Genomic DNA, 12,400 nt, shown 5'->3' with positions numbered 1-12,400 from the left:
AAAATATGCTGGTAACTAGATGAACAGTGTTCACCTTCCGTCTCTCCCCCCAATAAGTCATAAAAATATTCTTCATCTCTGCTTTAGACAAAACTGAAGCAGCATAACATCTATTCCATAAATATCTCTAAAACTACATACAACATATTTTAACCATGGAATGTTAAGATAATTATCAAGGGAAAGACAATCAGTTATAACAGCCCTATTAAGGGAAGTCTCTTCCTTCAGCCAAGCAGAACGCCACAACATCAGTGGCGTTAGGGAAATCAAGTCGGATAAAGGATGAATCCCTAGCTCTCTATGGGTTAATTCGTTTGGGGCTGATTTGGGCAGGCACAGTAACCTTTTGAGAAAAAGATTTTCCTCTAATTGTAAGATGCTGTTGGATGTAAATCCCCAGACCCCCGCACCATAGAGGGCAATAGACATGCTACGAGCTTTATACATTTGTAGCATATCCCAAATACGTCTTTCCCCAAGCTTAGCAGCGAATTTAAAAATACCATGGGCATTTTTCGCCATTTTAGTCCGTACGTATTGTCAACATGTATTCTTACATTTCATAGTGGGATATGTATAAGTAAATACACTGAATGTATAACTGAAACTTTCTCATCAAAGAGGCTGTTTCTTCTAAACCTATTGTAATACTATTGTCGTGTAAGTCAAGGGCTACACTTCCCCCATAGGACAACCTGGAGTAGGGGAGAGAGAGAAAAGAAGAATAGAGAAAGAAAGGGGAAACAGGACGAAAGAAAAACGGTGACAAATGGAGAACTGACGGATGAAAAGAACCCGCAGGAGTGAGGTAAAGACATAAACAGGGAAGGGGGTGGAAGAAAAAGGTAGTGGGTAGATCCAATCAATCAATCAAAAATACTTTATTCGATTTAAGCACAGTAAATCATACAAGTACATATAAATCATAAAATTCCTCAGTATAAAAATAATCGTAAAATATTAGCTCACATATCACCTCACAGAATAAAAAACCCCAGCTAAAAACTGTGATACATAAAAACAAACCCGGACACTAGATAGAAATTGGAAATACAACAGTGCTGGCTGAACTTGTGTGAAATCCTAATTCAGAAAAAGTGAACGAATATACTTATGTTGTAGGCTTGCATATTTGGGGTAAATGAAAACTGCATGTGAGGTGTCAATTGCGCTATCCGTGTCACATGAACAATTTGGCAGTTCTGAAGGTCTAGGCCATCCTATTAAAAATTGTGGAAAGAAATTGAAGAGAAAATAGGATAGCAGGCATCTATGCAAGATTGGCATATCTAAAGTCAAATACATTTCTAGCTTGCTTATAGACTTTACCAAAACATGAGTCACAGATTTTTTCGACAACATACAGTTAGATCTTGACTCATATGCTTTTGTAAAGTCCTCCTTGACCCAGACAACAACTGACTTACAAATTTGCTCCAGGTTAAAGAAAAAATATGTTTTGCCCAGATCACATAAGGTGCTCTTAACACAGTGCAGCCAAGGAATATGGTGACTATATTCAAGGGTCAGACAATTTTTCAAAATCCTTCTGTTAAGATCCAATTCTTTTTCAACCAGACAATCATCTAGAATAGTATGGGGTGGAAATTAATAAAATCCTAAATAAAATCTGCCCCTAACTCTGCATGTGCTATCTCAATTGGCACACTCAAGAGCCTTCTCAAAAATGTGCTTTTTGCTACCTGGATGGGAAGGCGTGACTTGTACCCCTAAACTTCTGACCCAAAATAAACTAGCGGCACACACTTTGTTTTGTGAAGATCCAGTCAGCAATTTACATAAATAAGGCCCAGGCATCTTGCAAAGACCTCAAAAGACCTCAAAGCTGTGGGCAAACATAATAAAAGTCTGACGATAAGTTCTCAATAAAGGATCCCAGGTCAATTTACTATCCAGCCAGATGCCAAGGTAACACAAGATGCTGGCATTTTCTGTAAGATGACCGTCAATCATGAAAGTCTTGGTTTTGGTATTTTTAGGCCTATTAACATGGCATAAGATTGTGAAAATGTTGTTCTTAGGCCCATATTATCCATTAAATCATAAAACAGTCTAATATGAGTTGCAGGCTATTAGCTGTACGTGCCATAAGTACGGTGTCTTCGGCATACAGCCCAGCTGGAAATGGCCTATTATTAACCAGTGGGACATCTTTCCACTACAAAATCACTCCACTGATTAGTATACAAAATAAAAAGCATATGGGCTAAAATACACCCCTGGGGGACTCCACCGCCCAATTAAAAGTGCATAGTGCATTCCCCCAAAGGACCATATCTTACTGAGGCCTCCAGACCATCATGTAAAGTGCACAGAAAAGACACAAGGGCGGCCTCTACTCCCATGTCCCCCAGCACAGACCACAGTTTCGATCTATCCACTGTGTCAAAGGCTGTGCTGAGGTCCATGAAGGCCAAATGAACTGAGTGTGTGGATTCAAGGCAAGGCAGCCTTGAAATTCAGACACCTCGGAATTCTGAGGCCCCAGACTCCAAAGAAAAACGTTGGACTTCGTACTTACTTTTATATATTTTTACAGATGACCCCACTGCCTCGGATACCCCTCCGTGGCCCTGCCTAGCTCCTGGTGCATCATAACTAGCAGCGCTCAGGTGGGCACAAGCCTGGCACAGGGGTCCCCAGCTGTTAGTGAGACATAAGGTCCTCGGTCTAAGCTTTGGTGACTGGTGGGAGACGGAGCCCAGAGCACGGGTCTCAGGGATCTGCCCTCTGCTGGACGGTGTGGACTCGGCAGCTTCTCCTGTCTGCCCCCTTCGCTGCCCTCACAGCACCGAGCTCTTCCAAGCACTTTGGCATGCACTCTGGGACCTTTCCACGTGTCCCAGGGGAGACCGTCTCTCCTTCTCGCCCCCTGTACCCTCCTGAGTGTTCACTTCTTCCTCCGTGTCACATTGCCTCTGCCTCCTTATCTGCCTGGCCCGGGAGAGGGAGGAGGGCAGTATTCAGCCCGAGACAAAAGAATGGCTTTACTTGGGGTGCTGTACCGTGTACTGTGAGGGCCTTCTTTCGTTCTCACCTCCCTTTCCCCCATCCCTGCTGCTGTTCATGTCTGCATCCCTCAGCTTCCTTGTCTGCCTACACTGTGTGGAGGGGCTGGAGGGCACACACAATAAGCTGGCATTCACAGAGGGTGCCACCAATGTGCCCGTGCGCAGGGCCTTTAACCCCACCCCCGGCTGCTTCCTTCATGCTCCAGTCACTCAGCCCCTAGCGCCCACCTATGTCTCTAGATCGAGAGAGGGCTTCACCCAACCGTCAAACAAACTGTCATTCACTTGGGTTGAAATGTGTCCTTGTCTGGACCCTCTCTCATCCTCACTCCCTGCGCCCCCCTGACTGCTGCCTCTGTCTGTCGAGCCTCTCAGCAGCCCCAGGTACTGCTTGTATCCATTGTGCCCTGTGTCACCCCCTGCCTGCCCTCTGCTGCCACTCAAGGCCCCCCTGCTGCTGCCCACAGGCCAGGCTGACAGGCACTTCCCAACATCCTTTGCGCGGTTCATATCAGGATTCCATACAGACAAGGCCCCCGCATACAGTCACAACGGAGTCATTGAAAGCGCTAGGATCTTCCGCTTCCGCGACCCACGTGCACAAGAGGCACACAGGCTTCCGTTGGGGTCAAAAAGTAGCGAAAGTAATAGGACATCCACCTCATACCGGGCGAAGCACGAATAATGTCATAGACTGCAAACCGAGAGCATTGGTCCCTGTAGCGCCTCTGTCGTTTCTAAGTCTTGCAAATATTGGTATCACTATGAGCCAAGGGAATGACACATTGACACTCAATTTACGGAGATAGTAAGGAGAGATGGAGTTATTCGTGGCGGATTCGGACACTTGAAAGTACATCAAGGGCAGACGTCAGGAGCGAGCGCTTAAATCACAGAGGAAACTTTCAATGGCTGTCTCCCACAAGGGAGAAGGGGCAGACAGAATAAAAAGGTAATTATTGCAAACTGCGCAGTGTTATAAGGGTAAACATATACTTATATAAATGGTGCATGGTTTCTAGAAATACCGCCTGAGTTGGCAATCTGGAACACTACAATGGCTGTACTGGAACTGCCCTCCATTGCTTCTGGGTTTTAGCAAGAAGGAATTGCTTACTTTTTTTCCAATTGGCAGGATCAAAAAAATCACGTCTCTGTTTAAGTTATTCGTTCGCATTTATAAGTATGAGAGCAAGGTCACTGCATTAAACCATCTCCGCTGACACATGCGGTGATCTGAAGGTCAGCAGTTTGCGTCTGAGTAATGTAGTCCTCCATCCGAACTGCGCTTAGAAACAGTGAAGCTGCATTCGGAAGCGCTGTGAAATAATACGGCCTTGTGATTAAAAAATTAAATAAAATAAACCTGGATTGAATCCCAGAACACATCCCAGAAATCAGTTGTCTCAAAAACACAGAAGGGAGACAGAAGGCACACGATCCGACATCAGGCACACGAGGGGCCACACCCACATCAGACAGATGCAGGTGACAACGTTGCTAATATTCTTCTGTTCATTGCAGGACTTCTGTCGACGTCACTCTTTGCAAATCAACTACACGAAAGTGTCCTTGGTCGTCAGCCAGTGACTGGTGGGCTAGACGGTGTGGGATGAGGCTAGCCCCCTACACTCACTGTTCACTTATTTGTGCACATCTACATTACACATATTTTCAATTTGCCGCATGTGAAGATACAATGATTTGCTGAGGAACAGACGGTGTCTTAGTGAATGGTAGAAGCCGGGAATAGAACACGCGTTTCTGGCTTGTTGGTCAGACTTCTAGCTTCATTTCACACCGTCACCTTCCGTGTTACGCTTAAGGCTAGAATAGCCAGTGCCATTGTTAGTTCATTTGATGCTTCGAAACATCCGAGGTGCTCCGCTGGGACATTCATCAGTATCGTGGCTAGACCCGCGGCCGCCCGTGGCAGCTCCTGAGTTTGCAGCCCCGCGACGGCGGCAGGAAGGTGTGTGGGGGGGGGGGGGGGGGGGGGGGGGATGCTGGAGATTTCTGCGTCTGCCGCAGGTACAGAGGAGGGGGTGGGGGGGGGGCGGAGGCTTCCTCCCTCAAAACTCGTGCCGCCCGGAGCGCCCCCCCCTCCCTTGCTACGCCACTCCATTTACTGTTATTGCCCGGGGAGCTACGAATTGGTACCAATAATCTAATGCAGACGGGTTGAAAGGTCAAATCCGGAAAAGAACAGCGATGACTCTCTGGTGCAGAGATGCTGCGCACCTTGGGTTCTCTCCAGCAAGCAGATCCGTAGCCCCTCCCCCAGAGGATCAGCACCGGCCTCCACCCCTCCCCCACGCCCATCCATCACCCCACCATCACTTCCATTCCAGTCTGCACAACACCTGTCACGTTGTCATCTCCAACAAGGAGCATATATGAACCCCACCTCCCCCGCGCCCCAACATGACCTCCAAGCCACGCTGAGTAAAGCTACCTCTACTCCACAACCCCAACCTCACACACAACCACCACCTCAAACCATGTAACAAAAAAAACATGCCCATGTCATGCCCTTCTTACCATGCAGCATGCCCGTGATCGAGGCACACCCCGTCCATTGACCTTGAAGTGTTCTGCACATTTCCGAAGAGGTCACCAACCCAGGGGACAGCTCTGCCTCTTTCTTCCACCTCCTCACACTTCCTGCCTTCTTGTCTCACACTTGAAGGTTCTTTTTATCCATACTTTTTACCTTTCTTATTATTTAACTCTATTTCTCACTTAACTGACTTTCTTTCTCAGGATCCGTTTCAAAGTCTGATGAGAAATGTAGGTCCCCAAAAATGAGTGATGGTGTCCACCACCTGCGGCCGCCGACACAAATTCAGGACTGCCATCCGTGACACACCCTTGGAGGGCAGGTGGTTGGGTTTCATTGAGCTTCAACTCTGTCTGTCTGTCTGTCTGTCTATTGGATCATTATTTTATTTTGAAATACACAAATACTACACAAATATACGGCGTCCAGTTGCTACATGCCAGTCCCCCGGCTCCTTCCTGCAGCTCTCCTGTTGCTATTGTCGGGTGCTTGCTGTGGCGATTGCGGGTGCATGCGTGGTCTGTCTCTGGTCTCAGTGCATCGATTGACTCCCGAAATGATGCCGCCGTTGTTGTTTCGCCTCCTTGTGAATGGGGCCAGTGAAGCGCGAGTGTATAAGGCCACAGGGGACAATGGCACATGTCCGAAGAGCGTGTGGGAGCAGGGGCGTGAGCGATACCCCAGGGGTATAGGTGACCCGGGTGGGTGCAGATACTTGCACCAGCCATGCGTGGCACGAGAACACAGTTAGGAAAGCAGTGAAGGAGGCGAGAAGCAGAAATATACCAAAAGAAGATAAAGCGGGCAAGCCAGGTGAAACTGCTGCTTGTCTTTGGTATGTTTTTTTTAATAAAAAGAGAGTTTGTGTCCCAGTGTATCCGAAGTATAAAAACGCGCAAACTCGTGACGAGCTCTTGTGCGTCAAAGAGGTGCTGTGACTGTATCTTGCACCCCCTCTGTTAGGCAGGGTGCGACTGGGACAGAAAAAGGCACATGCACCCGTGGGGTCCCCATTAGAGCACCCGATAGCTAAATAGTGCCCCACACTTGTAAATAGGACAACGTTGAACTTGTGCAAACACGCTGTGTTGGTGTTTTGCAGCGTATTGGAGATACATGCAACTGTGCTTATGGAACACAATGTTTGTGGTAACACCAGGGAAATCAACAGAAGAAACGGCGACGACAGACCATAAAACAGGCCCACAAACAGCCAGAAAAAGTCAACACACTGACCTGTCAAACAACCAATCGGGCACTGCCTGGTTGCCCTATAGGTCAATGCGACCAAATGTTAGGATGCCGAATGGGAAATTCCCCCTTACCCCCCCCCCCACACACACACACAATAATCGCCCCCAGCTGTCTCCTTGTTCCTGTCCCTCCGTCCAGCACGTGTTCTCTGGCACTGCTGTTTACAAGTTGTAAGGGAATCTGAGATCCCTCTGGACTGCTAGATTTGGGGGGGGGGGGGGGGAGGGGGGGAGAGGGGGGGAGAGGGGGAAGGGGCTGATTATTACTCTTTGGACCCAATAAAAAGTGAGTCTTACTCAGCGAAGAGATGACCTCGAGGCGTTTTAATCCCCCCTGAGCACGAGCGCATCGCCAATCATGACGTAAAATGGGACGACAGTGGTATTTAAGTCTCGGGGATACTGAAATGGTGCAACACCAAACCTGAAACCTATGTTAATAGCTCAACGCGCTTTACGGTAAGCATCAACCCTACATTCCTCTGCCCTGAACTCCCTCACAACAGGTCTGGGCACGGTAATGTCCATCCAAAGGACGGGAAGAAGGCCTCGGCGCTCTACCCTCTCATCAGCTGTCCGGGCACCAGGGATGTCAATATAAAAATAGGTGGGCATCCCCCGCAAACACGAGGTGCAGCGCCGTTACCACCTGTCCTCTCGTCTCCCCTCGTGTAGGGGCAGCAGTACCAACGTGTGCACAGAAAGATACCAGGCCTTCGCTCTCCGACCCTCGCCTCGCATCCAGCAGGCATCGGGAGTACCGCAGCGCGCCATGACCACTTCCACGTCGCAGCGCCGCAGTAATGGCATTATACCTTTACATGCCCTTCCCTTGTAAACCCCAAGACTGGTGAAAAGGCCTCAACAGCGATCTAACGCCCCCTTCTCTCACTACATCTGAGCATAGCCTGTGTAGGTAACACAACGCCCACAATCTCGCAGCCTCTGGGACAGCGTTAGCGCCAAGGACGTCCCCACTGTCTTCGGTGCACCCGTTCTCTGCCCTCCTAAATCAACACTTCCTGTTCATGGAGCATTCCATCCAGCAATGCACGCGCTGCTGCACCCAGGACAGGACAGAGGCCATGTGTGGGATTCATGCAAAAGTGTCATCCAGCGGCACGTGCCCAAGATGGCATCTCATTCACAGTCGGTCATTTGTGCCCATTGTGCCAATCCAGACAGGGTCAGTCTTATGCAACCAGGACGAACTGCAAAGCCAGGTCCCCTCCAGACAGGTATCCTCTGGTGGGCCTCATCAGTGAAGTGTGGGAATGAGACACCACAACAAGCCCGTTACACGGGACAGGGCGAGAGCTGCCTGCCCTCAGCATTCCTCCTGCCGCTGCTCCTCACACACGGACCATGTAAAGCCCGCGGGCAATCGGGCCTAGGGTCATCCCACGCACCGCGCCCACCGTCAGCAGGCCTCGTTTATTATAACACTTTCAGCAATGCGTCAAATGTTCACTCATGGGAAGCGACGTGACGCACGGGCTTGATGCCCGCGGGGAGTCATTGGTCATTGTGTGCATGATAGCGAATGACGAGGAGGCACATTTAAGGGGATTCCGAGAAAACCCGCAACAATGTCTGTGGCAGAAAAATGGAATGGCAACATCTTCACACAGTACTAAAGAAAGAACAGGAGAGCTGTAAATGTTCACAATTTGGGGGGGGGGGGGGCAGGCCGCAGCTGACGTCACACCTTGAAAACGCATTGCATCTGTGCCCTCAGGTGGCTCCTGGAAGGCCAACCTGTGGGCACAGGGAGCGTGCATGCCACGATTCTGCCTGTGCCATAGAGATCGTGACCCCAGAAAGTCATGGCAACCTGCGTGATCCCTGACTGTGTTATCTCAGGTGACACCTGGCCTCGTAAGAGTCCCGCTCTACAAGGCCACAGCAGTCTGTGGAGCCCGGCTCTGTGGCACTGCTCCCACAGGGCCACGGAAGTATCTGTGACCCATGGCTGCCTGCCTTTGGGCAGCTCCTGTTCTCACAAGGCATCAGGTCTCTGTGGTGTCTGGCTCCGTGGCTCCTGGTATCACGATAACTAGTCAGTCTTTGCGGTGCCTGGCTCCGTGGCTCTGTGGCTCCTGGTTTCACGATAATTCGACAGTCCCTGTGGTGTCTGACTACGTGGCCCGGGTGCCCCCTGGTCCCATGAGGCTATCGCACTCACTGTGGTGTCTGACTCTGTGGCTCCTGGTTTCACGATAACAAGGCAGTCTCTGTGGCGTCTGACTGTGGCCCTGGTGGCCCCTGGTCTCATGAGCCTATCTCAGTCCCTGTAGTGTCTGGCTCTGTGGCCCTGGAGACTCCTGGTCTCAGAAGGCCATGTACGTTTTTGCGGCCCATTGGGTCCTGTCCCCGTTGGCTCCTAGTCTCTGGAGGCCTTGGCAGTCTCTGTGGCCCCTGGTTGCGTGGCCTCCGTGTGTGTTTTCTCATAGGAACAGATCAGTCTCTGTGGCCCGTGGCTACGTGCGCGAGGGGGCCACAGGCCTCGCGATGCCACGGCAGACTCTGGTTGCAGACAGAGCGCACACCCAATGCCATCGTCGCTTGGGAGAGCAGGGCCGCAGCTCACGTATTAAGACACACAGCGAGGCTTCGGACAAGAAAGTCACGCGTCATAACATCCTTGACAGACATCCGAAAGCGGCGAAATGGCGAAGACATTACAGAATGATTTACCATGCAATTCCGCTGAAAGGAGCCACTATCTGCAGTAAATTAACAGAAACGTGTTGTATCCCATTAAAATAAACGGAGTTCTGACCTCAGAAAAGCATCTTTTTACCGGAGATTGTAATCCGCAGAACTGGAAGCCGGTGAGTACTCAGGTAGGCTGGGATGTCCGAAATACAAGAACGGGGGAGGAACAGGCCCTGCGGACAGTACCCTCTGAGTTGAAGAGGGGGCGGCTGCGCCCTGGGTGGTGACAGCACCCATGGGGCTGGCCGGGGCACCAGGGAATGGATGTCCAACTGGAAGGAGGGGACAGACAGCGTATCGAGGGGTAGAGAGAGGAGCTGAGCCGGGACTGGGTTATGTATAAGGGTCGCTGCGCGTGCCAAGCCAGGGCAGCAGATCTACCCGGGGTACGGAGAGGAGCTGGCTCGAGCTCAGCGGAAGTCGCTGTAGGGGTTCTACGCCCTGACCTCCTAGGGTGAGCGCAGCTCCTTCAGTGGTCGGGAAAGGAGCAGGGGATCTGACCCAGGTAGGGACAGGTGTTGGGGTGTCCTGTACGACAGGGGGAGTAGCTCCTCATCTGACAGGGAGGAGGACCACAGGAGCTGGTACCAGCTCAGCGGAAGTCGATACAGGGCTTAGATGCCCCGTCCTCCTAGGGTGAGCGCAGCTCCTCGAGAGGTAGGGAGCGGACCTGAGGTTCTGACCCCAGGGGATTCAGGGCTTAGAATGGAAGCAGCTCCTCTCATGGCGGAGTCTGGGCCACAGGAGCTGTCAGGGCAGGAGTGGCAGTAGCTGCAGGCAGGGGTTACAGGCACTGCCCTCACACGGAGGGCACCGCTCCTCAAGATGTCGGGAAAAGAGCAGAGGGTCTGACCTCCCAAGACTAGAGGCGCCGGCACGAGCAGAACGAGGTAGATCATGATGCAAGTGTTTGCATAGGGAGAGGAGAAGAGGAGGATGGTGAGTAGGCAGAGGACTGCTGATGCTGAACCAGGGTGGGGACAGTGAGGACGGTGAGTTGGGAGGGAGCCAGAGGAGCTGAACCGGTGTCGTTACTTGGGTTATGATAGGGAGCAGTCGCAGAGAGAGGGTCAGGGGAGGTGGAGGCGGTGGGATGCGACGAGCCAGGAGGGCAGTGGCTCCTCACACGCTAGAGGGACAGTGAGCAGGGAGCGGACCAGTAGAGCTGGACCTCGGTAGATTCGGGGTCAGCATGCCCTGTCCTAGCAAAGCTGCGGCTCCTCCCAGCGCCGGGGCCGCTCTAGATGCTCATTGCTCACACTTCAAACTTTCCCCAAAGTTTGAGTCCGGCCCTGTGACGTCACGAAAGGTTCACCAATGAGCAGTGGTGCTGCGGGCTGTCCGTCGGCCAGCGGTATAAGATGCCCGGGTGCCTCTCGGACCTCAGATCCTGCCCTGCTCTGGTGCGTGTGTCCGCGACAGCTTGAGCGCAAACTCCCGGTACGGTGGCGGGCCCCGGACCCCGCGCAGCCCAGGTGGCAGAGAGCGCGCCCCAAGTGCGGCCGGGACGGGCCCCCGCCCCCTGCCTCCCCCGCAGTGCTGGTGGACAATGATGCAGGAAGAGTCGAGCTCCCCAATCTCCCCAGCGGACAGTGTGAGCAGCAGCGAAGAGGAGGGACAGCAGCAGCCTCAGCAGCCTAGCGCCTTGGGCCGCAAGCGCCGAGCATCCGGCCGCAGGAGCGAGGATCCCGAGGGCGCCAAGAAGGCGCGCAGGGCGGCGGCCGGCGGTGGCGGCAGCACCGGCTCCAGCCCGCAGTCCTACGAGGAGCTGCAGACGCAGCGAGTCATGGCTAACGTGCGCGAGCGCCAGCGCACACAGTCCCTCAACGAGGCCTTCTCGGCGCTGCGCAAGATCATCCCCACGCTGCCCTCCGACAAGCTCAGCAAGATCCAGACCCTCAAGCTGGCTGCGCGCTACATCGACTTTCTCTACCAGGTTCTGCAGAGCGACGAGCTCGACTCCAAGATGGCCAGCTGCAGCTATGTGGCCCATGAGCGGCTCAGCTACGCCTTCTCTGTCTGGAGGATGGAGGGCGCCTGGTCCCTCTCCACGTCCACGCACTAGGGCAAAGGGCCTCCTCGCTCCGGAGCCTGCAGGTGAGGGTCACGGCATGCAGACTGTGTGTGCGTATCATGTCCCTCACACCCACATACACTTTTTCACTACAGGATGGAGGGTTGCACTAGTGGCGAGGGCCCCCTCACTCCTGGGCCGGAGCCTGCAGGTGAGGGTCGCGTCATGCAGACTGTGTGCGTATCATGTCCCTCACACCCACATACACTTTTCACTACAGGATGGAGGGTTGCACTAGTGGCGAGCCTGCAGGGCGAGCTCACCTCACGCAGAATGTGTGCACTTATATAATCCATACATGTGAGGCACAGGGCCTCTGCAGGATGGAGGGCGTCTGCTCCATGCCCACCCAAAACCACAAGACACATTCATCACGTGACTGAGGGTGTCTGGTCCACGCAATAGGAGTGAGGCCTGGGCCGCAGGCGAGAAACAGGCGTCCGTTGACAGTGTAAAGAGTGTGCACGGAGAGGCCCAACGTATCTCACACACTGCAACACCGACAGCCACTACGGAACTACGGGGTAGAGTTGTCTTTTAGAGGCATGGCTCCATCATCCACAGCCCAAAGTGTAAGGGGGCGGGAGGGGGGGGGCAGGAGCCACACCGTGTGGAAACTGATGTGTACGGCCTGAGACCGACTTACCCACAAACATCCACTACATTATGGCCCCTGCTCACCACCATGCTTTAGAAGTGAGATCTGGTGATTGCAGGTGACAACCAGGCGCCAAGCATTGTGTGAACTGCGTGCACTGTC

The 12,400-nt window shown here is 52.5% G+C and overlaps 1 protein-coding gene across 1 annotated transcript; it reads left to right on the top strand.

Annotated features, from left to right (window-relative positions):
• Positions 1-10,943: 10,943 nt before the first annotated feature.
• Positions 10,944-11,751, top strand: LOC146789277 (twist-related protein-like). Its single transcript, XM_085630932.1, has one exon. It carries the CDS (start codon positions 11,116-11,118, stop codon positions 11,629-11,631), a length of 516 nt encoding a protein of 171 aa, XP_085487058.1. The 5' UTR covers positions 10,944-11,115; the 3' UTR covers positions 11,632-11,751.
• The last annotated feature ends 649 nt before the right edge of the window (positions 11,752-12,400 follow it).

The sequence above is a fragment of the Triturus cristatus genome, chromosome 10 (assembly GCF_964204655.1).
Source record: "Triturus cristatus chromosome 10, aTriCri1.1, whole genome shotgun sequence".
In the NCBI taxonomy this organism is placed as follows: domain Eukaryota; kingdom Metazoa; phylum Chordata; class Amphibia; order Caudata; family Salamandridae; genus Triturus; species Triturus cristatus.
Note: the sequence above shows the minus strand (reverse complement) of the source record. Positions and strands in the feature narration are given on the sequence as shown.

Coding starts and splice junctions, on each gene's coding strand:
- LOC146789277 (XM_085630932.1), top strand. CDS start 11,116: ATGATGCAGGAAGAGTCGAGCTCCCCAATCTCCCCAGCGGACAGTGTG.